This window comes from Jaculus jaculus, chromosome 1, assembly GCF_020740685.1.
Source record: "Jaculus jaculus isolate mJacJac1 chromosome 1, mJacJac1.mat.Y.cur, whole genome shotgun sequence".
Lineage (NCBI taxonomy): Eukaryota > Metazoa > Chordata > Mammalia > Rodentia > Dipodidae > Jaculus > Jaculus jaculus.
Window position 1 is genome coordinate 29,373,472 of NC_059102.1, and position 27,156 is coordinate 29,400,627.

General features: G+C 38.6%; 1 protein-coding gene across 1 annotated transcript in view; it reads right to left on the reverse strand.

Annotated features, from left to right (window-relative positions):
* Positions 1-27,156, reverse strand: part of Sorcs3 (sortilin related VPS10 domain containing receptor 3) — a 642,016-nt gene that overhangs the window by 59,042 nt on the left and 555,818 nt on the right. Inside the window, exons 15-16 of the mRNA XM_004659366.2 lie at positions 2,282-2,399; positions 1,209-1,342 (exon numbers count right to left, since the gene is read on the reverse strand). Of these exons, the coding sequence (XP_004659423.2) occupies positions 1,209-1,342; positions 2,282-2,399 (252 nt within the window). The remainder of the gene's footprint in view (positions 1-1,208; positions 1,343-2,281; positions 2,400-27,156) is intronic.

A 27,156-nucleotide genomic window follows, 5' to 3' on the forward strand; every position in this document is an offset into this window, starting at 1 on the left:
ATAATCTGGAATTTATGGTCTGAATTATCAGCTTGACACTTCTTATGGTTTGAATGTAAAATGTCCCCCCACAGGCTCATGTGTTTGAATGGCTGGTCCCCAGTTAATGGAGCTCTTTTGGAGGGTTGTGGGCACTTTAAAGATGGAGCCTTGCTGGAGGAAGTGAGTTAAGGGTGAGACCTTGAAGTGTCAGTTTAGCTCCATGTGGAGCATCACTGGAAGAACTGGGTCACCAGAGATATCCTTTACGTTTTATAACCAGACTCTACTTTCTGTATGCTCCCTGCTTCCTTGTCTCCCCAAATGTGAAGAGTCCCAGCTGCATGTTCCTACTGGCATGGACTCTGATATCTCTCCCTGCTATGGTGAGAAATGTGCCCTCCAACTGAGAGATCAAATAAACACTTCTCTTAAGTTGCCTCCTGTGGGATGTTTTGTCACAGAAAGAAAGTATCTGCATGCTCCAAGCTATTTTTCTGTGTAGACTACCATGTATATTTGCTTTGACTATTTTACTAGGTTGTAACTAATAATTATTTTCCCAGGGACTGAGTTGGTAGGGAGTGCTTGCCTTATGTGCATGAGGCCCTGGATTAATCCCTAGCACTGATTAAACTGGGAGTGGTGGCACACACCTAGGACTCAGGAGATGAAGAAAGAGGATCAGAAGATGAAGTTATTCTCTGCTGCATATCAAAGTGGAGAGCAGCCTGGGGCATATGAATCTGTCTCAAAATAAATGAATAAATAAATAAATAATAAAATATATTAAGAAATATTAAAAAAAATTTCCAAACAAACCACCTCTTTTACAGAGATATGAGGGATTCAAAGTTGCAGTCATGCTGAGATTCAGGAGAAATCCTTATATTCTCCATTTTGTTTGCTAGGACTTAGCCTGGATTAATTGTTGAAGATTGGGTATTATTGCCAGCTTTCCCTTGCTAGTGTTTGCCACACACTCCTGCTGCTATTGTCCACCTGATGCTGGCCAGGAGGGATGTCCACCCTCTATTCCTACCATCATTTTCCCTTGCCATCATGGAGCTTCCTCTTGAGTCTTTAAGCCAAAATAAACACTTTCCTCCCACCAGCTGCTCTTGGTTGGGTGCTTTCTAGCAGCAAGGTGAACCTGACTGCAGCCACCTCCCTCCCATAACCGTGTAAACAGATGGTTGAAATTGGTGATGAAATGTCAAAGGACTCACCATTCAAAGTCCCAGTCAGCACAGACACAGGGTTCTGAGACCACTGACCCAGAGTAGTCTCTGCCCAGGGCACACTGAGCACCTGGCTTACGTTTCTTGAATATTTTCCTTTCTCCCATGACGCAAGGTTCTCCCTTAGAGAGAAAGTTCATGGTGAGATGGGCAGGAAACACACAGATGGTGAAACAAGCCAGCTGGTAAACAGAACTATTGGCCTTTTCATTCTCCTTCAGTCATTCTATGTGTCAACTTCATTCCTAGTTACCATCCAAGAGTTTCAAGAACAAACGTGTTAATCTACCACCATTTGAAACAAATGCTCTGAGGGATGGCTTCAGAATACCCCTCCAGCCTGTAATGTCTGTATCATCTGGTTTCTTTTCCACTCTATAGAGATAGAGGCCAGGCATTGCCTGCAGACTACCATGCCACTGTCCCCAGGGACTTCTGCAGGAAATATAAAGGAAAGAAACCAACTTCTGGAACATTTTTTTTTTTTTTCCATACAGTTGCCACAGTAAAACTGACGTTGACTAGCCAAGTTCCTTCTCTGAGATAAATGATCACACCTAAGTCCTAAATCTTAGACAAGGACATAAAGAGGAGCAGTAGCTGGTGTGAATTACAAGGACCAATAGATTTAGAAGAACGCAGAGGTCTGAGTATACAGCAGTGATAAATATCTTCTGTCACTAGACCCAATCACCCTGCATCCCTTCTCAGCAGTCTTCCTTCTGGTGTTCCAAGGCACTTATTGTTCTGAAACATGCTACATTGACAGACAGATGATCCTTCTAGCTACCTGGTGCTCACATCTCCGCAGAATGAGATCGAACTAAGTTATAATCATTCCCTCTGCTCCAGGGAATTCAGTGACCTAATTAGTACATAGAATCCCAGGATGCAAAATGACTCCTGCTGGGTTTGTGCATCCAACTATTGACCCCCAATCCACACTCACATAGTTAAGTTTCCCCCTGCCTCCCTCCCCAAATAGTAAGACCAGAGAAGACTGAACCCAACATGCGGTAGCTCCTACTTCCAGAGGCCAGCAAGTCCCACCATAAGCATACTTGATTGAGCAGGTGCCAGGTCTGGTAGTCATCCTTGGTGCAGTGTCGGCTGAAGATAGACTTGTAGTCCACTTTCACCAGTTGCCATTCGGAGCGCAGGCTGAAGTGGCCAAAAACTCTAAGTGTTTAGGGGAGGGGTCAGAAAGACAAGCAGAGGAGGCCCAACATTAACCAGAAACGTGACAGACTGGGGAGCAACAGGAAGATTTTCGGGCAGCCTGGACCTCGCTTCTAACATGAGTTCCTTAGGGGAGTAGTCTCCCTCTTCAGTGGCTTAGTGTCTTCATAGCCTCAGCCAATCACTGTTATAGTCACAGTGGGTTTGATAGCCGTATGTATTGCAAAGTCACATGTGTGTTTTGTAGAAAATATTCAAACTGTAGAAAGTACAGAGAAGTTAAAAAAAAATCCATGACACAGATATAACCACGGTTACCATTTTCACAAGCAGTCTTTCCATGCCCCTTTAATTCTAATATTAGTATTTCATCTACCTGTGTACCTTTAGGAGGTTTCTTCACCTATAAAGTGGGGTGTGTGTGTGTGTGTGTGTGTGTGTGTGTGTGTGTGTGTGTATGTGTAGCCAAAATGACTCAGCTAATCTAAATTGCTACCATGCACATGTCCAAGTCCTGGGATGGTACCTGTGTATTTTAATTAAATCTATCCCTGCCTAACTCATATGGCTGCCTCTTCCCCTCACCCACTTTCCCTTCCATGAAAATACACAGCATTAAAATACAAGGAGCTCATATTTATTTATGGTAAGAAAGAATACCATCTGCATGGCATAGACAATCAATACTGACCTTTCCACAGCCTAGCAGTTGATAGTCCTAAAAATATGAACAATCAATCCTTTCTAGAAAAATAGAAAAGAACTGATCATCCAGACCCCACTGGGGTGACATGTCTTGCAATTACAATGCAAAACATCCATCACAGTGATGGAAAGGGGAGGCCAATCATCCTAGGAGCGTAAAACAACTGAAGTCTTTCAATGATTGGATGTCGTCCATTTCAATGCGATTCAGTCCTACAACCAGCTCTACATTCTCCTCTGTCCAACACACACACACACACACACACACACACACACACACATACACACACACATACACACACTCCCTTGGCTATTCTATATTAGCCAAATCACAAAGATTGTGATTAGTTTCAGATGTTACCATTGAAGAAGGACATATAGTAACATGTTCCTTATGTTTTTTTCATTTTTAGGGATAACAAGGAAATTCATGTACCAATAACAGATGAAAATCCCAGAGAAAGCTATATAGAAGGAGACAAAAGCCTAACAGTCTGTTGAAGGATGGCTGTGATTCCCAAACCATGTTTCAGTATTTTCAGGAAATCTTCAGCACTGAGCTAGATACTTCAGAATGCTCCTGCCACCTGAGATTCTCCAAGACGGATAATTAACTGTAGACTTGTCCCACCAGTAAAGTTTCTCGCTGATATACTTAGGGAACCTATATATTTTCATTTATTTTGAGTCCCAAGTAAGGGTGTAGCTGTCCCAGGATTACACTTTGAGCTCTGCTATTCTAGTCCACAGTTTCACACAGGGGTTACATAATTGAATGTGGAGGTCACCAAAAACGTTGGCAGTAGTAAAATGTTTCAGAGCATGTGATAACCAAAACACTAATTCAAAAATCTAAGATATAAAGAACTTGAGATGTTTCTGAAAGCACTTGCCCTCCAACTTTTGAACTCACAACAGGTATGTTTTACACTTCATATGTCACCACACTCCACAGTTTCAGTTGTGCCTAAAATATTTCAGCTCAGATTGGAGAATATGTCATGCTATAAGTTGCAATGTTTTTATTGTAGATACAATGTTTTATGATCTTATAAAACATAATTTCTTAATTATGGAAAGCAAAGACTTTTAAATCTTTGCTCAGCATGGAAATCTCAAATGTGTATATATTAGAATCACATTGGGTTTGATTTTTAAAACAGCTTCTTGAGTTGCTGTGATGTGAACCATTTAAAAAATAGATTAAAAAAAGTTTGATTTGAGATGAAAGAATTTTCCACAATTTCTTAAATGGCCCAAAACATATTTCTTCCATTTTGTACTTTGTATTTATGTGAATCAATGTTGTCAGCATTGTTGACTAAAAATCAAAATATTGATGAACTTTGAAAACTACTGAAGATGTTCCATATCCTGCAGTATAAAATACTCAGCCAAGATTTACTTATTTATGTAAAACTAAGCAAATACATCCACTCATTAGTGTGCAAATTTGCTTTCATTTTTAATGGTAAAATTATAACATAATTGTTTTAATAAAGTTCTTCATGATTTACTATCAGTTTATATTTGAATTGTATATCTATCATATAGGCCCAAACACCTGGGTTTCATAAAGATTTCTTGGGTGAAAAGGTATTTTAAGTGGATAAATTTTAAGAAGACCGTTTTAGCCCATTGATTCTAAACTCCCTGATAATTTTTTATCTTTTTCAGAATTTAATTAACCAAGTATGCACTTAAGGTTTGAGACTCTCCTTAGACTTGTTTGTATTCTGTAAAGAGAATGGTAACTAGCAATAGTTGTTGGACAAAGAATGTCTAATTGATCATTGTGGACCAATGAGGGAATTTTAGAAAGTGAATTTAATTCTCAAGTATTCGTGATAGGGAAAGTAGTTCCTGTTACAGCAAATTCAATAGTCCCATTCCCATGCAATTACCAAGATAAACTACTCTGTTCTTCAGAAAGGCATTGTTTTTCCTCTTTCTTAACTCCAAGAAATATAATAAGCAATATAATCAAAACCCCCATTATGTGAGGTAATCAATGCGAAAATCCCCACAGAATACAGAGGTTCATACCAGCATCATGCTTCTCAGTGCTGAAATATCTAGATTCTTGCAACTTTTTTCATCAAGGGCTTTCAATAGCCTTGACTCACAATCTCTTTTTTCAAGATACATAATAACCTCAAGGGAAAGAGATCTGTCTTGTCTCCATGTTGAGCCTTGAGAAAAATGGACATGTAATACATAAATATAGATGGCTGCCTGGAAACATGTGCCCTACCCTTTGGTTTCCCTCAGGAAGTTACTCCTAACCACAGAAACAAAATTAATGAATTCTCTAAGCCATTTCTCACTATATGGATTTTCAAGGGGAAAAATCAATTAAAATTTATTATTTCTGTTTTTCTTTTCCCTTTTACCTTGCCACATGAAGTTTTTTCATAAAAAGTGTTTGACTCTACTTCAGATTCAACTTCTTGTATTTCTATGAACCTAAGAGGCCACCTCTATCTTAAAAAAAAAAAAAAAAATCTTCTCCCATACTGACATGATTGGTCACATGGGATCCTGTGTTTGCACTACATTGTTTGGCTTTCAATACAAAGCTGCCTTGTGCACAGTAGCAAAGAACTTAGTAAAGAAGCAGAAGACATCTTTTCTTATCCTTCTCTGCTTCAGAAATAGCTTGGTGATCTTGTACATGTCACATTCTCAAGGCTTCAAATTCCCTTTTTAAAGGTGACTTTTATCCAGTGGAATGTGCTCACTTAGATGGGGTATGAATTATGGCCCTCTAATGTGATTTCTGGAATTTTATTTTCTTTTAATCTACATGTCTACCTCCGGATATAGAAAATATCTGTCTCCCAGTGGGCTGCTACACAAACGATTTATCTGTTAAGAGTCATTCCATGGACACTCATTTCATATATCAGATGCTCAGTTAATATAGCTCTGGCGTGATTAATGGATAAAATTAATCTAAAAATATCTTTCACTTACTCTAAAATTGGAGCAATAGATTTATCTGCTCTTATTTCTAGGTCAAATAACAAGATTGAGTTGGTTATTTTTGAGATATAGAAAAATAAAAACAATCCTAGGTGGTGTTGGTGGTGGTGGTAGGGATTTGTAGCTTCTCTGTTTCTTGTTTTCCTAGACTGTGCTAGAATTTCCATAGCAAATGTGATTTCCCTGATGTGAAATAACACGCCTTCTTTAATTGACCATCCAAACCCAAGTAATCCATCCTAAAGGGAAAAACATGATTCATTCGAGGGAGGGCAATGGCTCACAAAAATTTAAAAGAAAACAAACAAAACTTCATTAGAATTCCGCACACAAAAAGGGTTAGTTACTCATTAATTAAATAATTTCAAATGGGATCTGGGTGTATAATTGCTATAATTTAGATGGAAACAATGTCACACTAAATGTAATTAGAGAAGTAGTAGGCTCTATAAAGATGCTTACCTCTTTACAGGAGAAAAGCTTTGGGTCACTTGACTCTCCCCTGCATGGTTATTTAATTCCTTTTTCGGTTTCTACTGATGACAGTTTTTACAGGTAGTTATGAAAGCTGAGAGGAGTTTCAAAAAGTCAGTGCTTGACCACACTCTTTCATTTTAAAGAACAAGGGGAGTCATTACCAAGAAGTGTCCAACGATAAGAGCAAAAAGCCTTCTGTAATTCAACTTGGTGGACAGACTTCATTAAAGACTGATTTTTGAGGGAACTGACTTCTGATTGAACTCACACAAGCAGGGCAACCCTCGTCCCTTTCTGAGAGACGCCCCCTGCATTGTGAATTCTTTTAGACACCAGCTCTGTTTGCCTGAACATCTTCAGAAAAAATACAATGGCCACTTCTGACTTGGTAAACTCCTTTCTGATTTGCCTCAAATGAACTGTCTTTGATCAGTCTAGAAACATCTCTGCATTAGCTGAGACTCAGTTTTCTGCTAGTCTGCTCTGTTAAAGTCCAAACTGACTCTTAATCCTTTTGTTGCACTAAATCTCTTACATTTGCAAAGTACATTTGGATTTTCCTCCCATGCCTCCATTTTACAAGTTCAACAGTTGTGTGGAAGACTCTCAAGGAATCTTCTCTTTAGCCACAAATAACATGCAAAGACATAGAACCTTTGTTCCCTGAATTAGCCTCCTTTTACTTTTGTAGGTTTCTTTTGTGTGTGTGTGCGTGTGTGCGTGTGTGTGTGTGTGTGTGTGTGTGTGTGTGTGTGTGTGTTTTGTAGTACCTGTCACTAGCTTGTGCCCAAACAGAATTCCATTTCCTCTGACTAAGAGAAGCTTAATTTCTTCTGTTTGCTTTTCCTCTGCCCAGGATATCTTGTCTTATCCAAACCCTGTCAATTCTGAAAACCTCAGGTCAAGTAATGGGCAGGACTTGAGAGGAAGGATGGGGAAGAATGGGAGTGTTTCCCATTTGAAAATCTCAGTAATCATTTGAGTTTTGTCTGCAAGAACTAAAACTAATAAAAAACACATCCTCTGTTGCCAAACAACTGTTTTTTTTTTCTTTATTTTCCTTATCATTATTTTAAATTTCTTATTTAATTACAATATGTACAAAGATTATGGTCTCAGTGATGCTAATTCTTTGGATGCAGTTTAGACTTTGCATGTGGGCTACTACAGGGTTAGGTTTGTTTTTTTTTTTAATTATTGTATGTTTCATGTAAGAAACAGTGTCTCAACATTTGTTGAATGGTGAATTCTATACCAGTTTTCAAAGTCAAGCATTGTAGTGATGGCATTTCTATTAAAAATCATACAAACTCTTTCATTTTTATTCTGCTAGTTTTTGTGACAATTTAAAAATATTTTCACACAATCACGAGTATTTCATTCATTCATTTGTGTTTTTGTAAATTTGAATATTATCTAATCACAATACTATATAGGAATGAGTTGGTTTCATTTTCTCAATTCTTTTTCTTGTTTTAACTTTTCTGTTTCTATGATCTTCACTCTTTCTTTGAGATGCAGGTATGGTGGAGTTGACCATAGAGGTGTCCACATCAAAGCCAAGATGTGAGCTTATTGAAAGCTCCTCATCACACATACCAGACATGTTTCCTTATGTTCAAAATAGGGATTAGAATGGTATCTGGAACAGTTCTGAGGTTAAAACATAAATGTTTATACCCCTTGTCAAAAAAATGCAAATATTTTAAAACTATAAGCATAATCATATAATAATCACTGTAATTACTTAATCTATTTTGTTGGAGGTTTGAGGACTTTTGCGGCCACATACTATACCTTATATCTTTGTGAGACTTTAAACACAGTGGGAAATTAGACAAATAACAACAATAATAATTATAACAGCAACAAAGGGGTTTATTGAACTCTTACAGTTTGCTAACAATGTTGCATGGTTCTCACTATTCTCACTGAACAGAGGAAGAAACTGAGGTTCAAAGAAATTCAATAACTCATCCACCAGGGTGACCCAGCAAGCAGATGGTGAAGACAGGCCTCAAAGGTATGCATTTGTGGCCATTATGCTAACACAGTTTTCAGCACCCTGATTTCAAGGGCTCAGTACTGATTAGCAACCTTTTGACCCTGAGGCTTGAGAATGTGGTTGGCTGAAGTTGGGCTGCTCTTACCTCCAGCTCTATAAAGACTTGTTTGTACAAAAGACAGAAACACTGTCAAATAAATAAACCTGAAAGCATGATTGTAGGAAGAAAGTAAGGCCAAATCTATAGGGAGATTGTAACTAGAAAGTTCTGACTATGATACTACTTGTTTCAAGGTTTGAGCATCTACTATGTGGAGAATTATGTACTTGACCCTGAACTATGACAGTCTTTATTGCTAGCGTCTCTGGTTGGGAATCCCTGAGGCATGAAAAAGAACAAACAGGATTATAAACTCATAGTACCCAAATGGCCTTTAGGCATGAACGTTTGGCCTAATTCCTTTGTTTGAAACCCATGAGATAAGGGCTTTATAAGAACAATGGATTGCTCAAGAAGTCTTAAGGCTCTTAACATTCAACTCTCTCCCATGCTGAATAATTTCAGTGGAAACCTTTTAATCCTGCAGGTCAAGTCATAGCCTATGTGACTGAAGTACCCTTAGTACCTGCTTCCTTGAGAAGTGTAGACAACTGAAGAGATCAGTCCAGGGATGCTATTATTAATCTGAGATGGATTCAGACAAGACAGGCTTTCCAAGTTTTACTGGCTTTGATCCCAAGATCCCCTATCAGGGTGAAAGGCAGGCTAAACTTCCCAAATCCTATATGGTCTGTCTGGAACAACAGCTGCAAGCTACATTCCCTTCTAAGACTGTCTTCTTGCACCCACTCAGATGTGGAACACCTCTAAAAGGACTTCATGATTCTGTTGGATCAAGAGAGAATGAGCACAAGGGCAGTGTTTTGGACTCAGAAGTAATTAGACTGCTTCTCCAGAAGCAGTTTAGCTGTTCTTACTGAGCCTCTGAGCAGAGTGAAGGTTACAGACATGAAGGTGAGGGTATTGAAGGATTTCTAAGGTGGATAGCAAGCCTAGGGCATGTTTCTTAGTAAAGGAGAATCTTGGAGGGTAGTAGAGGAGTAAAAGAGGAATTATCACTTTGGCCTAGGTATTACCTCCCACTCATTCACAGGTAGAAGATTCCCTGAGTTGTCTAATCTACAGTGACCCAGTCTGGCTACATGCAATTTCTCCCTATTGACACATTGGATTTATTTTCTCATTCCTCTAAGTAAATAGAGAAACCTGCTGCGGATTCCGGCGAGTCACATACCATCTTCTCTGCTGCCTCCATCCAAACCTGAGAATTAGCCATTGCTAGGAAACCACAAATCCCAACTCAATCCTTTTACCCAGCTTTAACTCCTTTCACTGGCTGGATGTCATTAGTTTGAGAGCAAATTATTAGAAACCTGGAAAACAGTTCTGAAATGCCTGCAGATTTATGATGAAGTCATTTCACAAAAGGTCACAGACAACCCTGCTATAATTAAATCTTTCATTAATTTTTAAAATACACAATAACTTACAAATGCAGCATAAATTAACCAGATGACCTTGAAGAAATTATTTAGAGTATGCCTTCATCAGAAGGGACTATCTAGCAATTTCCTGAATTCTTATTTTATGAGTAGGATTTACCCATTTTCCATTCTTATCTTTTATTGGCTTCCAGCACTATGTTCATCTGAAAGGATGGTGTTAAACTAATCATGGCATTAGTCAGCATTGGGAAGCGATGGCAGATAGGTAAGACCCTTTTCCTCTGAGTCTCAAGATCAAAGGTGGAGTGTGACCCACATGATCATCTGCATCAACTCAAATTCAGCCCTTCCCTTTTTTATTGCCTGGAAAGAGTTTACGTACATATTTTGATAGATTTTCCTTTTGCTCATTATAAAAATATTTAAAAATATAAAATCAATACATGAGAAGGCAACTCCCTTATTGAAAGCAGTGCTTTTAATAGTATATGACATACATTGACAGAATTATTCTTTCTTATTTTAAGAGAAAAAGAATAACTTAAACCACAGTCTGGGCTAGATTTTGTTTTTGTTGTGTTTTTTGAGGTAGGGTCTCACTTTAATCCAGGATGAGCTGGAATTCACTATGTAATCTCAGGGTGGCCTCGAACTCACAGTGATCCTCCTACCTCTGCTTCCCAAAGGTTTGGATTAAAGGTGTGTGCCACCATGTCTGTCTGGGTTAGAATTTTTTAAGTACAGGAATACTCTGAAGTCTAGGGTGAAATCTAAACATCTACCACTCTAAAACACACACACACACACACACACACACACACACACACACACACGTACACACTTCCACCATTACAAAATCTCAGAACTATATTTAAGACAAACACTACAATTCTATAGCCAAGTTAAACCTCATACAAAACTGATCTTTCCTCCACAAGAGATGGAGGAAGTTTCCACTCAACATAGGCTTGGATATTTTGTTTATGTTCCAGCATGCTTCTAGGACTACAATACTGCCTCACTTGCAGTTGGGTACTAATACACTCTGTCAAACCAATGATAAGTGTTCTTGTAACAATAGAAATATGAGCATTCTATTAACTATTGCCTATAGAGTTTAATTCTCTCTGCAAAGCCCAGCTCCACATGCCTCTTCTCTCAACTATCAGGAACTCCCCTCAGCTGTTTCCATGGAGGAAGGAGCTAAGGATGGACTTCAAATCGAAGCAGACAGAGTTGTCTTCCTGGAAGGCCAGCCATCAGCAGACAGCAGGTGCTGGTTTCCAAAATCTCAGCCCAATGAGTGGCTTCTGGTGTGCATCCAGGCCACCTGATTGTTTTCCCGTTAGAGTGTAGATGGGATTAGTGGTAAAGGAGATCAGTGGCACAAAAGGAATTGCACTCAGTAAAAGCGAGACACAAACTATCTTAATAGAAACAGACAGAGGATCAACAGCAGGAATCCTGCAAGCATGTCAGTTCCTCCATGCAATATCTGGGAGAGGGAAAGAGGGAGGAGGGATTACAGGTCATAAACACAGATATGGGGAGTGGTTGCATTTGAAAGGAAAATTGAAGAAGGAACTAAAAATCATTGGAACAGGTAAGGCAGGGTAATAAGGGTAACTTAAATGTATGAATTTAATAAAATCATTTTGTGTCCAAACACTCTGGTTTCTTTTCTCAAAATTCTGTCATTTTCATGGGTTTGAAAGTTTAAAGCCCATGGAAAGTGATCCAGAAAAATGTGGTCTATGAACCTACAAAATGTAAAGAAGGAATTAAGTTAAGTGTAAGTGATGGGAATGAGAGAGAAAATAAATTTTCAAGCTGGGATTTTAACAGGAGGGGAAAAGAAAGGAAAATTAAAAGAGCTATAGGACAGGTAGGAAATAAGGGGCACTGTTTTTCCTGCACCACTATCATATCATCATAATGTTTCTTGTGTCAAGCCCTAAACCAAAAAATAAGTAAATAAAAAGAACCAGAAGTGTAGAAGCCAGCGTCTACTCTCAGTCTTGTGTGACGGCATCAGCCACTGTGTTTCTGCTGAGCGTAATTATGCAGATGCACAGGTATGTTTGGTGCGTTGTGAATTATGACAACAAACCTGAGTCTTTCAGAACAACAATAGCAAAGACTCCTTATTCCAACTGCAAAGATAGCCAATATGTACAACTATTAGAAAACAGTGTGTTTTGTTACATCCTGTTAACAGTGCATTATTTGGCATAGTCCCAATTCTCCTTGACCCACCAGCTCCTCTTCTAAGTAGGTAGGTTGGTCAGAAAATCTTTTGCCTACATTTGGCTGGGGGCATATGCAAAGCTAGTACTGTTTGCCAAATCACAAGAGTGGAATCCATCTAAATGTCTATTGATAAGAGAATGACTAAATTATGCTTGGTCATTTTTGATGGAACGTCACTTTGAATGAAAAGTGTCTGGACCAGATGGATAGATCCTGAGTTAGATTATACCCAGTAAAGGTAGCATATGAGAGAATGATATCATATAATAAATATTTTTAAAAAAATGTAAAGAATGAATATAAACTTTCTCCCATATTAACAAAAATATAAAAAAACATAAACCAATACCACATATATTTCCATGTATATACTAAAACTGTTGACGTTTATTCTGGAAGAATTTGTGGATAGCATAAGTTTACATGGACAGTCATGTGAAAGTTAAGTCTTCATTGGATGTCCTACATGATTTATTTAAAACTCAGAATTCAAAGCAATTCTATGTTAATCTGTTAATGTGGGTGATTTATTTATAGGTGCTTGTGATATTATTTATCCCTTTCTGGATTTGTAAAAATAAACCCGAAAGAATAAAATGTGATTATGAAATTGTAGGTGGAAAATCTAAGTTGGAGAACTACAAATCCCAAGTGTTAGCAGAGCCGGGGAGGACTCTCTGATGGACCAGATGTGATCTGCAGCAGTTAGAGAAGAAATGTGCACAAGAGGAATGTGAGGCAGACATTAACACAGCCCACCCTCAATGGGCACTTGCCACTACCTCTAGCAGATCCTGAGAATCCAGGTATTCAATCTAGGCTTGTCATTTTCCTCTGGGAGAACAAGTGTACATCCAAGTATTCCTGTGACTCAAACTGTAAAGCTCATGAAAGAAACATGATAAGAGGAAATGGGGGAAGAGCTGGTATAATTATATGGGGCTTTCTGAAAGAGGTGACACTTATATGAATTTGTAGTTTGGATAAGCATGGTGGCTTATACTTTTAATTCTAGCACATGGGAAGCTGAAGCAGGACTGTCATGGATTCAAGGCTAGCCAGGTCTATATAATAAGGTCCAGCTTAGCCAGGGCTACAAAACTAAACCTTGTTCTAAAACCACCAAAATAGATAGAATAGAAAGAAAAAGAAAAAAATAGAAAGAAAAAATTAGGAAAATTCTATTTTAAGGCAAAATTAACTTAAATATACACCAAGGAGCCTAATGGATAACATGCAAAGTGAAGATATTCAATCACAGAGAATGGTTATTTCACAGTGCCACTGACATCAGAAATCTAAAATAGCCAGACTCATAAAGCAGAGTAGAATAGTGGTTGCCAGCATCTGGGGTGGGAAAATGGGGAGGTATTTAGTATGAAGTTTCATTCATTCAGGATGAACAACTTCCAGAATCTACAAAGCACAACATGTATACATCATGCCTAGAGTTTCGCATGTTGGTTCTGTGAACTTTTAAAATATAGCCCTTTTGAAAAAACAATGCTCTTCCTCCAAAGAGCCACATCATGCAATTTTGTGATATTATAGATACCTCAGTAAAACATTAGAAAAAGAAATTAGGAAAGTTGTAGTCCATTTAATGGCAAGTATGTTTTCAGCATGGTATAAGGGACTATATATGGAGGAGGGATATTATAGGTAGAAGCAAGGTACAGAAAATGTGTTTGCAGTCAGACATTTTTACTATTAGGAAAAATATTAATGTAAAATAATATTTTAATAAAAAATAAGTGAAACAACTTTAGAGTAGAAAGAGTTCTCTTTCACTTCACACTCCCAGTCCATAATGGGTTAGCCTCACTGTTTCTGAGCCTTTCATGAGGCAGTATCATGAAAGAAGGTTGTGTGGTAGAAAAGAATTGCTAACTTCAAAGCCAAAAGGAGGCAAAAAATAAGAGTCAGATGCTGAGGCCAAGTCAGATAGGTTTGGGACATGCTTCTGGTGCCCTACTTCTGTCAACTAGGTCCCACCTCTGGCATTCAATCACTTCCCAATAAATCATGAAACTATGAATCTATCAAAGGATTAGTCCATTGGTGGAGATGAGACCTTATTTTAAAATGATCTCTTAGGAGTGTCACCAGGCCTATTCACATGAGCCTACCAAGGAGTCACCTCATATTCAAACCATAACAGTGACAAACTCATGCCACCTGTAACATAATCACAACAGATGACACTAAGTGTGCACTTTTGTTCAGTATCACGTTAAAACACAAGGCCTCAGTCTGTTTTGATTTGATATAAGCTAATAATTGCTTTAGTTGAGAAGAGTAAAACACAAATACAAATGAAGAAGAATTATATTTTATGACAAGTAAAATTTGTGTTCAATAGGAATTTGAGTCTAGATTTTGTGGTAAGATGGGTGCATAGGCATCACACCAGTCCAGCCTAGAGAGGGATTTGAGCAAAACCACAGCAAAGTACACTCTTTGCCTGAAAAGTGAAGGTGCATAAGTTATTATTGGACACTGTGGAGAAGCAGGAGATACTAGATCTATCAGAGAGGATAGATCTAACCAAGGAGCTTGTGGACCCACAACCCAATTCTTGCAGACCCACTTGGATCCAATCACGTGCCCAATGCCCAGCTACAGGACAGAGACCAAACAAGGAGATTTTCTAACCTCATTAGCCAACTTACAAAGTCAATAAACCATAAGGGGAGACAGCAGAAGAGCTGCTAAGGGGGACAGAGGCAAAACCAGCAGAGCAGTTCCAGTACAACTCCAGGCTTTCTACACTCCCCTATCCATAACTGACAGTACTGTGACCCTCTGGAGAACACATTCAGCTTCCAGCATCAGGGTATCCACCATAGCTGATCAGAACACAAGATTTACAGCACAGCATGGAGGGACTAAGGTGGTCACTCCGCATTGGTGAGATTGAAAGCCACCCCAAAAGCTAATGAGGCTGACTGACAAAAACAAAAAAAGCAGGCACATAGGCCTCCAGTGGAAGTGCTAATCTTTCTTTCCATGTCAGGGCAGGTTTTGGGTCACATATTCATGGTTGACTTTACCATTTTCAATTAAATGGTATTTGTGGTTTGACTACTGTTGCCTTTGATGCTTTCAGATTCAGTGGACCTTTGTCTCTTTCTTCTGTCATTATTGGGGACAGGGTCTGATTCAGGCCCAGACAGACCTGGAACTCATTTCAGAACAGAAATCTCAGCCTCCCAGCTGACAAGATTAAGGGTGTAGTGCAATACCCTTAGGAATTTTCACTTTATAAGGTTGTTTGTTTGTTACAACCCCACACTTGCATACTCTGTGTTAGTTTTTATTGAATTTGTATATTGCTTAGTTGAATTTTACAATTAGTCAGTAAATTTCTCTATCCAGCCCACTGGAATACTTGAACAGCAGGCAAATTCAAGACCCACGATTACTTCTGCAGAAGGATTAGAATACAAGAGCTATGTTAGTCACCATAAACACCTACTCTGAAGGTACATAAATTTGGACTTCCAAATCTAAAAGTCCCACATATTATTAGAAAACCCAAGCATCAGCTACCCAGAATTCAAAAGTCACAACATTATAACAGAAGAAATACAAAGAATCAAGACAATTAAACTACACCAAAAATTATAAACCCAGCAGAAATGGCTCCCAATGCAACTCATGAAATGCCTAACAAAGATTTCAAAAAGGAAATGATTTTATCTATACTCAAAGAAATCAAAGAAGAAAACAAAGGAATTAAAAAAATAAAACTCCTGAAAGAATCCCAAGAGGACACAGGGAACCAACTTAAAGAAATGAAGAAGAAGATGAGCCTAAATAATGGTACCAAACTGCCTGTATTTACTGAAAAGAAAACTAATAAATTAAATTTAAAAAAAAAAAAAAAAAAAAAAAAAAGAAATGAAGAGGTTACTATAAGACATGATTAAAGAAATAGAAATACTGAAAAAACAAAAAAAAAAAACTAGGCAGAAATTCTAGCATTGAAAAACAGAGTCAGTCAAATAAAATTTGGAGAAAGTATCAACAGTAGAAAGAATGAAGGAAATAACAGAATATCTAAAATAGAAGACTGGGTGGCAGTCAAGCAAAGATAAAGACAAGCTAATAGGAAGGTATGAATGGTAATTTTGAGTTATACAGAACACTATTTAAAAAATTAAACATAAAAATTAATGATACAGTAGAAGGAGAACAATTTTAATCCAGAGGCTTAGTAGGCATTTTCAACAAAATCATGTAAGATAATTTTCCCAAAATTGGGAAAGAAATGCCAATGCAGATATAAGAAGCTTTTAGAACACCAAACAGATAAAGCCTGGACAGAACCTCTCCCTACCATACATACAATTAAACTAGTAAGCATAAAAAACCAAAGAAATTATATTGAAAGCAGCTGGAGAGAAAAAGCAAGTCACATACAAAGGCAAGACCATCAGGATCACAGCAGACTAGTCAACACAAACTTTTAAAGCCAGAAGGGCTTGGAATGATGTATTCCAAGTTCTGAAAGATAATAACTGTCAACCAAGAATACTTTATCCTGTAAAGATAGCTATCCAATTTGAAAGTGAAATAAGGACATTGCACAACAAAAACAGGCTAAAGGAATTTATGACAACTAAGCCAGCTCTACAGAAAATACTTGAAATCATTCACACTGAAGAGAAAGCAAAGCACACACAAAAGGAAACAGGAAAAAAAAAAACCATACTCAAGTAGTATTTAAAACGAGAGTAAAGGGAAATAGGAAGAATTATAAAACAAGACAAACGGCAAGAATAAACACCTAACTTTCAATGATAACTCTTAGTATCAATGGCCTCAATGCCCCAACCAAAAGACACAGGCTTTTAGACTGGATTAAAGAGAAGGATCCTGTCATTTTTTGGCCCCAGGAAACTCATCTCTCAATAAAAGATAGATACTAGTGTAGGGTGAAAGGACAGAAAAATGGTATTTCAAGAAAATGGACCTAGGAAACAAACAGGGGTTGCTATCCTAATATCTGACAGGATAGACTTCCAATCAACATTATTGAGAAAAGATAAAGGAGGTCACTTTATACTGATTCAAGGAACAGTCCAAAAGGAGGACATTATAATCACAATTGTATATGCACCTAACATGGAGGCTTCCAGTTTCATCAAACAAACACTATTAGACTTAAGATCACAGATAACACCAAAGACAATTGTAGTGGGTGATCGCTAAACCACTATTATCAATTGACAGATCATCCTGGGGAAAAAAAATAGAGACATCTGGATTAAATTATGTCATGGAACAAATGGACCTAACAGATATCTATAGAACATTCCACCCAAATGCTAAAGAATATACATTTTTCTCAGCAGCTCATGGAATATTCTCCAAAAGAGACCATTTATTAGGACACAAAGCAAATATTAACAAATATGGGAAAAATGAAATAATCTCTTGTACTTTATCTGACTATAATGGGATTAAACTACCAATCAGCAATAATAAAAACCACAGAGCATACACAAATTCATGGAAACTAAACAGTACACTATTGAATGATGAATGGGTCATTGAAGAAATCAAAAATGATATCAATAAATTCATAGAATCAAATGATGATGAAAATACAAAATACCAAAACTTTTGGGACACAATGAAGGCAGTTATAGCTATAAGTACGTATATTAAGAAATTAGGGGCTAGAGAGATGGCTTAGCAGTTATGGCTTTTGCCTGTAAAGCCCAAGGGCCTTGGTTCAATTCCACAGGGCCCACATAAGCCAGATGCACAAGGGGCCACATGCATCTGGATTTCATTTGCAGTGCCTGGAGGCCCTGGTGTGCCTATTCTCTCTCTCTCCAACTCTTTGCCTCTTTCTTTCTCTCTTGCGCAAAAATAAATAAATTAAAATTAAAAAAAGAAATTAGACAGTTCATGAGCAAACAATTTACCACTTCACCTTAAGGCCTTGGAGATAGAAGAACAAGACAAACCAAAAGTCTGTAGATGGAAAGAAATAATAAAGTTTAGGGTAGAAATTAATGAAATAGAAACCACAAAATAAATCCAAACAATCAATGAAACTAAGAGTTTGTTCTTTGAAAGGATAAACAAGGTTGATAAACCCTTAGCAAATCTAACCAGAAGAAAGAAAAGAGACAAAAAAATAATAAAATTAGAGATTTAAAGGAACCATTACAACAGATACCAAAGAAATTCAAAAAATCATAAGGACACACTTTAAGAATATATATATCTCTATGTTTGAAAATATGAAAGAAAAGGATGATTTCCTTGATTCATATGACCTACCAAAATTAAATCAAGATGAGATACACCATCTAAACAGACCTATAACAACTACAGAGATCCAGGCAGTTATAAAAAGCCTCCTAAAAAAAAAGCCCAGGCCTAGGTGGATTGACTGGTAAATTTTACCAGAATTTCATGGAAGAACTAACATCATTGCTTCAAAACTTTTACATAAAACAGAAAATGAAGGAATTCTATTCAACTCCTTTTATAAAGCCAGCATCCCCCGGACACCAAAACTATACAAACAGAACAGAAAAAAAAAAAAAAAAGAAAAAGAAAGAAAATTACAGAGCAATCTCCCTCATGAACACAAATGCAAAAATTCTGAAAAAAATCTTGGCAAACAGAATAAAAGAATATAACAGAAATATTATTTACCCCAACCAAGTAGGCCTTATCCCAGAGATGCAGGGATGGTTCAACATATGCAAACCAATAAACGTAATACATTATATAAATGGACTAAAGGACAAAAATCACACGATCATCTCAATAGATGCAGAAATGACATTCAACAAAATTCAACATTTTTCATGGTAAAAGTCCTACAGAAACTGGGAATAGAAGGAACATATCTCAGCATAACAGAAGCTATTTATAATTGGGAAAAACTGAAGCTTTTCCACTAAATTCAGGAACAAGATAAAGGTGTCCATTGTCTCCATTTTTTTTTTTTTTTTTTTTTTTTTTTTGGTTTTTCGAGGTAGGGTCTCACTCTGTTCCAGGCTGACCTGGAATTAACTCTGTAGTCTCAGGGTGGCCTTGACCTCACGGCAATTCTCCTACCTCTGCCTCTCGAGTGCTGGTATTAAAGGCTTGCGCCACCACGCCTGGCTTCCACTTTTATTTAATACAGTACTGGAAGTCCTAGCTATAGTAATAAGGCAAGAGACACTCATAAAATGGATACATATTGGAAAAGAAGAAGTCCAATTATCATTATTTGCAGAAGATATAATTCTATACACAAAAGGCCCTAAAGACTCTACCAGCAAACAGTTAGAGGTGATAAGCACTTTTTAACAATGTAGCAGAATACAAAATAAACACAGAAATCAGTAGCTTTCTATATACTAACAAAAAACATGCAGAGGATGAAATCAGAGAATCATACCCATTCACAAAAGCCTCAAAAAATTAAACAAAGTACTTTGGAATAAACCTAACCAAGGAAGTGAAGGATCTCTACAATGAGAACTTTAAAAGACTCAAGTGAGAAATTGCAGAAGACACTAGGAAATGGAAAGACATCCCATGTTCTAAGATTGGAAGAATCAATATTGTGAAAATATCAATCCTAGCAAAAGCAATCTATACATTAACACAATCCCCATTAAAATTCTAGTCACATTCTTCACAGACATACAGTAAACATTCCTAAAATTCATCTGAAAGCACAAAAATAACCTTGAATATCCAAAACAATTTTGAGCAAAAAAATAAGGCTGTTGGTATCATCATACCAATTTTAAGCTATATTACAAAGCCATAGTAACAAAAACAGCATAGTACTGGCAAAAAGACAGGCACATAGACCAATGGAACAGAATAGAGGACCCAGACGTTAATCCAGGCAGATATAACCACCTGATTTTTGACAAAAATAATCACTGGAGAAAAGACAGCCTCTTCAACAAGTGGTGCCGGGGGGGCAGGGGATGCTGGATATCTATATGTAGAAGGATGAAAATAGATCCTTGTCTTTCTCCATGCACAAGAGTCAAGTCCAAATGGATCAGGGACCTTAATATCAGAACTGAAACTCTGAAAATGCTAGAGGAAAAGGTAGGGGACACCCTTCAACATATTGGTATAGACAGTGACTTTCTGAATATAACTCTAATTGCCCAGAAAATAAAGCCACTAATCAGCCACTGGGATCTCATGAAATTATAGTACAGCAAAGGACACTCTGAATAGAGCAAAGAGACAACATACAGAATGGGAGCAAATTTTTATCAGCTACACATCTGACAGAGGATTAATATCCAGAATATACAAAGAACTCAAAAAAGACAAAACAATACGAAATCAAACAACCCAGTTTAAAAAAAGGGGGGGGGGGCTGTGGAACTAAATAGAGATTTCTCAAAGGAACAAATACAGATGGAATATAAACATCTAAAAATGTGTTCTATATCCTTAGCCATCAGGGAAATGCAAATTAAAACTACTTTGAGATTTCATGTTGCTCCTGTCTGAATGGCTATCAAGAAGAAAACAAATGATGATAAATGTTGGTGAGGATACAGAAAAAGTGAAACTTTTTCACACTGTGGGTGGGAATGTAGTCTAGTACTGCCACTGTGAAAATCAGTGTGGAGAGTCTTGAGACAGCTAAAAATAGATTTACCATATGATCCAGCCATAAAACTTTTAGGCATATATCCTAATGACCCTTAGCCCTACCTTAGAGATACTTGCACAACTATGTTTTTTGCTACTCTATTCACAATAGCTAGGAAATGTAATCTATATGTCCCTCAACAGATGAATGGATAATAAATATGTTGTACATTTACATAGTGAAGTTCTATTCAGCAGTAAAGAAAATAAAATTATGAAATTTGCAGGGAAATTGATGGATCTGGAAAGGATTATACTAAATGGGGTAATCCTGGCCCAGAAAGCCAAACGTCACATGTTCTTTCTCATATGTGGATCCTAGTTACAAATGTTTAGATTTGTATGCGAGCTAGAACCAAAAATCAGTAGCAGAGGGCAGTAAGCTAGAAAAAAAAAGGCTATAATGGAGGGAGAAGAGAGAGGATTTTAGTATTATATATATATAACTAGAACAGATTACAGGAGGTACAATGGCCTAAGCTCAGCCAGGGGAAAAGATTGAGTAAGAGAAATGCAGGAAGGATCATTCAAAATTCAAGATATTCTGAATAAGACATATGAAAGCCTACTTTTTTGGATAATGGTACATCCAGAAGCCATAGATTACTATTAAGAAATTTTCAGTGCCAGAGATGGGATACCTTCCAGGGAGTTGTTGGCCAGGGAAGTCTCTGTTCCCTCCAAAACATTGGTTTCCCATGAGAAACAGATGGAAAAACCCTATTACTGAAGAATTCCCATGAGTGGGAACCAAGATCACTGAGAAATCAAGGCAGGGCTGAGCTGAAAACCTTCCCCCTGTAGACCAGCCAACTGAAAGCTAGAAAAACCTACTCTGTGTACAGCCTTATGGGAGACAGAAGACATCAGTGGTGAAAACAGTGGGCACTGGAAGCCTCAAGTTTAGCAAGGCAGGCCAAATGACTGAACGAGTGCAATAGTGGCATGTCTGTTCTGGGGGAAACTGAATACTCTCTAATTGGACTGGAGTCCCACTCTATGGGAGGGAATACATGCCTGGTACTGAAAACCTAATCAAAAGTCTACAGCAGGGGAGGTCATGGCCTTAGGGGTATAAAGCATGCTCTTGTCTTGCTAAATGCATATATTATTATCATCCAACTTCCCTGTAAGTACTACACTTAATGTTCATATTCATATGTTAAAGCTACTCTCACTTTTGGTTAGAGAAGCTTCTCTTTTCAGATGGCAATGACCATTGGGATGACCCAAAAGGCAACATAGTGCTGAGAAGAAGGGACAGAGGAGTGTCCAGCACTGAAACATCTCTATCACACTCTACAAGGCTCAGGGTCCATTGTGGAAGAAGTGGCAAAAAGAATATAAGAGCCTAAGGAAGGGCACCACTCCTTACAATACAACTGTCCAGACAGAAATTGGCCTCAACATACATGACCTCTAGCAATGCCCTCACATGACCCTCATAATAGGAGAAAAAGATGTTGACATCAAAATAAAAGAGAGACTAATGGAGAGAGGGAGGGGATATGATGGAGAGTGGAGTTGTGAAGTAGAAAGTGGGGGATAGGAGGGAATTATGGTTTATTATCTGTAAGTATAGAAGTTGTCAAAAAAATTTTTAAATACAATAAAAAAAAAGACTTTGTGTCTATGAGTGAAACTTTGCTGGAAGACACTGATGACCCCTACTCTGTATAGTCCGTGGCTATGTTGGCATGCAGAACCAGGGCAGCTGAGTGTTAAAACAGATGCCCTGTGGCCAACAACACCTAATGCCATTACTGGGTGGTTCCTCACAGAAAAAAAGATGACTGATTCCCGAAGTAAGTGGCCAAAACTTTTCCTTACAGGTGGCCCATTTCTGGATCATTAGACCTTAGTAAGAGAATGTGTGTATTTCCCTCATGCACTTCAATGGAGCTTATTTAGCTTCATTGTAACATCCAGATGACAAGACTGGAGCTCAAAGTTAAGGAAAAAACAACAACAACAACAAAAACAAAACAACAACAACAAAAAAAACAGAACAAAAAACTAATGTCGGATGATCAGTGGCTGAGTTGAGTGCTGTTCTTCAAAGTGGATGCCAAAGCCCATGAGCTCAACCTCTCTTCAGCCCACATACAAACCTGTTAGTCAGGATAAGCATCTTCTTTCCTGCTTTTGCCATTCCCAAAAAACCATGCAGAAGCCCCATAGGCTGGCCTTCACAGCCGCTGAGCTGTTTGGCATGAATGAGAGCTAGATCACTGAATGAGCGACAAACCTGTGGCACACTGAGGATGCGAATCCAACAGCCAGCGTGAGAAACGGTGACTTCGGAATGTCCGTGGATTTGATGACTGCTTGAGTGACTTACTTAGGGTGAAGTTAAAACGAGGCTCTTCCAGCAAACAAGAGAACATTGAAAAACAGATCAATGGAAGCTGCTCCGCTTCATTTCCAACGACTTTATCAGATGCAGTTACTGGAAGCTAAACAATGCAGTGGATGCTTAGAGCTGGGCCTCACATTTGCTAAGACTATCTGAAGAAGTATGTTCCCCATGGAGCATGCGGTCATGGTCTCTTGAGTAAAAAGAAGGTCTTAGCTTTTGTTTAAGCCTCTGCAGCTTTAGGGCTGGCACACTTTTCAAGACAAAAACGTGATCTCTCCCCTTCACTCTGGCTATTAGTTCTGCTGGTGGAACAATGGATCAGAGATTTATGCCAGTTAGAATTGTTCTTATAAAGGAAATCAACGAGACAGCTGGCCCTCGCCAATTAGCCCAAGGCACCTCCGGCTTTTCCTAGCTCTCAGTTCTCTTCCTTACGGGCCAGACACATTCCTTGGACCCCTCTCCACTCACACTGTGCCGTCCACCTGGAATGACTTATCTGCCTCTTTTTCTATATAGCTGCTGATGTTTTGTAACAGCTATTCGGCTTTTAATCACTTCTTTGATATCCAACCGAAACTGAAATTTGCCCTACATCTTGCCACTTAGTTATTCCATAACTCTTTCATGTTATTTTATTCTTCTTTCTCCCCAAACAGATGATGAATGAAAATTCTGGACTAGTTCTGCTGTGACTGTGGCAAGGGGCACTCATCAGTACTTAGTGAATAATTAACCACCTGACTCTCCCACACACCCCAGTGATCCTTTATTGAACAAACCTTACAGAATTTTCGTCTCTTTCCTGAATTTTAGCATACAGTTCTTACGTTTATTTTGCCTCTTTCTGAACATTTGGGCTGCTGGACGCTTAAGTTCTCTGAGTTTGGGCACCCTCATCTGCCCAGTGATGATAACCCTACGTACCCCGGGATGTTGGAAGACTACAACGCAATCAAGTTTGAAAACGTGCTTAATGTGAAACCTGGCACAAAGGAGGTTACAAATAGACACAAACTGGCTGTGACGTCTTTGCTGGATTCCTGAAGATCAGACTGAATTTTTGAGTCTTTGATTTTTGCTACCCACAACTTAGAAATAACTGCTTTCTTTAAGGAAAGCTATAGTATTCCCTGTTTAGATTATCTCCTTTGGGGAAGCTTCCTGGTTCTCCCCATTTCCTGTAAAAGATCAGCTAAATTATAGTCAAGTGGCTAAACTCATATTAGTAAAGAATATCAAATGCAGTTTTGAGGATGTTTCTCATTTGACTCAACATCTGAACCACACAATAAAAAAAAAAAAAAAATCCTCTCCTTTAAGTGCTCTTTTGGGAAGGGAGTGGTAAACAACCTTTCAAGAAATAGTGGACCGAAATGGCCAAAGCAGTCTTGTAGCCACAGGCATCTCATCAGCTCAAGAGCCAGGGCTGGAGACTACAATAGGCCTCTGGCTCAGCAAGCATGCAGCTGTACCCTCAGCTTAAGTAATAAGAATGGTCACATTTCATTGTGAATTAGGTGGTTTCTGTCAAGGTTACCAGGGAAACATTGAAATAATAACATTTGGAAGGACAGTGGAAAAAAAAGAGCAATAAAGCAGGCAAACCTCAGATTGCCAAGCTGTCTCTGTCGTGCATTGTCCCCTGCAGAGCTACAGTGTGAAGCTGAATGTATTCTTGTGGAAGGAAGAGAAAGCCAGAACCAATCCCCACTCGAGTCCTCATTCTTCAGCTGCCCTTTTGTTCCCACATACCATTCTGCCGTCATAACCCTCACACACAGTTCTACAGAGATAACAGACTGGTCACATTCTATCCTGTGATGTTTTTAATATAAAATGTTCCCCACAGCCTGAAGTGTTTGTGATTAAGCTTCCTACTTATACCTCAGCCCATGGAGCATTGGGGAGAATGAGCGTTGCCAGAGGAAGTGTGTTGCTGCGGGAAGACCTCGGGTTGATTAGGCTAGCCCTACTTTGTACTGCGAGCTGGATCACTTAATATCCTTCCCCCTTTGTAAAGAGGTATGATGCTTGCTGCCTGCTCTGCTGTGATGAAACTTCCCCTTGAAATTGTAAGCCAACCCTTTCTGCCCATAAACCTTTGGTGGGGTGTTTTTGTCAGCAGTGAGAAGGTAACTGCAACACATCCTGATCCCAGTCCTTCAAAGCTGCAACTGCTAGATTCTAATTGGAGCACATGGGTTTCTCCAAGCATCTATCATAAATTTCCTAAAATGCTAAGAGAGTATTGTGGAGAACATAGGGTTGAATATTGGGATTCACAGAATATTCATTCATTCATTCATTTAGTAATTCACTCTTTTTGTTTATTTTTGTTTATTTATTTGAGAGTGACAGACAGACAGAGAGTCAGAAACAGAGAGAGAGGGAGGGAGAGAGGGCGCTCCAGGGCCTCCAGCCACTGGGAACAAACTCCAGATACATGTGCCATCTGTACACCTAGCTTACATGGGCCCTGGGGAATTGAGCCTCGAACCAGGGTCTTTAGGCTTCATTGGCAAGTGTTTAACCTCTTAGCCATCTCTCCAGCCCAGTAATTCACTCTTCTAATACATGTATACTGCTAAACTCTTTGTGTTTGCACCATTCCAATAATTATGTAACACTTAGCAGACCTGATATAGAAAGATGTTCCCCTCATGTGAACTTATTTTAAAATGTATGTATTGGGATGGAGAGATGTCTTAGTGGTTAAGCGTTTGCCTATGAAGCCTAAGGACCCTGGTTCAAGGCTCAATTCCCTGGGACCCACATTAGCCAGATGCACAAGGGGGTGCACGCATCTGGAGTTCATTTGCAGTGGCTGGAGGCCCTGGCATACCCATTCTTTCTCTCTTTCTCTCTCTGTCTGTCACTCTCAGATAAATAAATAATTTTTTTGAAAAAAATGTATGTATTGATAAATACGTGTGTGTTGTGTATATGTGTGTATCTGTATTTTTAAAAGTTATTCACAGAGCCAGAGCCTCAGAGGCCCCCAACACCTCAGCACTGAAGCAGACCAAAAATGAACGCAACATGGCTCAGGGAAATTTTGCAGAAGAGGGGGTGGAAAGAATGTCAGAGCCACATGTTGGGTCATTATATGCAGAGACATTTATCGTACCAATAACTGTGGGCTAACTCCACAATGCATGACTCATTTACATCAACAAGGAGGGTCCATTGGGAGGGGGTAGGTCATGGATGAGTCTAAACAATGGTACCAAACTACCTGTATTTGCTGATAAGAAAACTAATAAATTAAATTCTAAAAAAAGTTATCCATTCACTTATGTTTTTTCAGGGGTATGTGTGGGTGCATGTATGTGTTCATGTGCATGCAGGCCAGGGTCAACACTGGCTATCTTCTCCAATACCTCTCCACCTTATTCTCAAGACACTGTTTCTCACTGACCTAGAGGTCATGGATTTGTCCAGACTAGTTGACCAGGAAGCCTCAGGGATCCTCCTTTCTCTGCATCTCAGGCACTAGATTTACAACGCATGTCTCCACACCAAGACCTCAGTGTGTCAGAGACAGGTGGTCAGATCATGAGGGCCACAGACAAACTCCCAACCACAGAGATCCTGGAAGACAACCCAATGAGTTCAGACTCTCTTTGAGGAAATGGAAAACCCTTCATCCGTTTTGAGAAGAGAGGGGACTGGATCAGACTTTCTACTTTAAAATCTCTCTCTGAATGCAGCTCATGTTCTCAGACGTGGCATAAGGTCCGTTGTTGTCTCACCTGTTGAACACCCTGCCACTCTCTTGTGCAAAGCTTGCCTCTGTGCTCTTCCCTTTGCCTTGACAC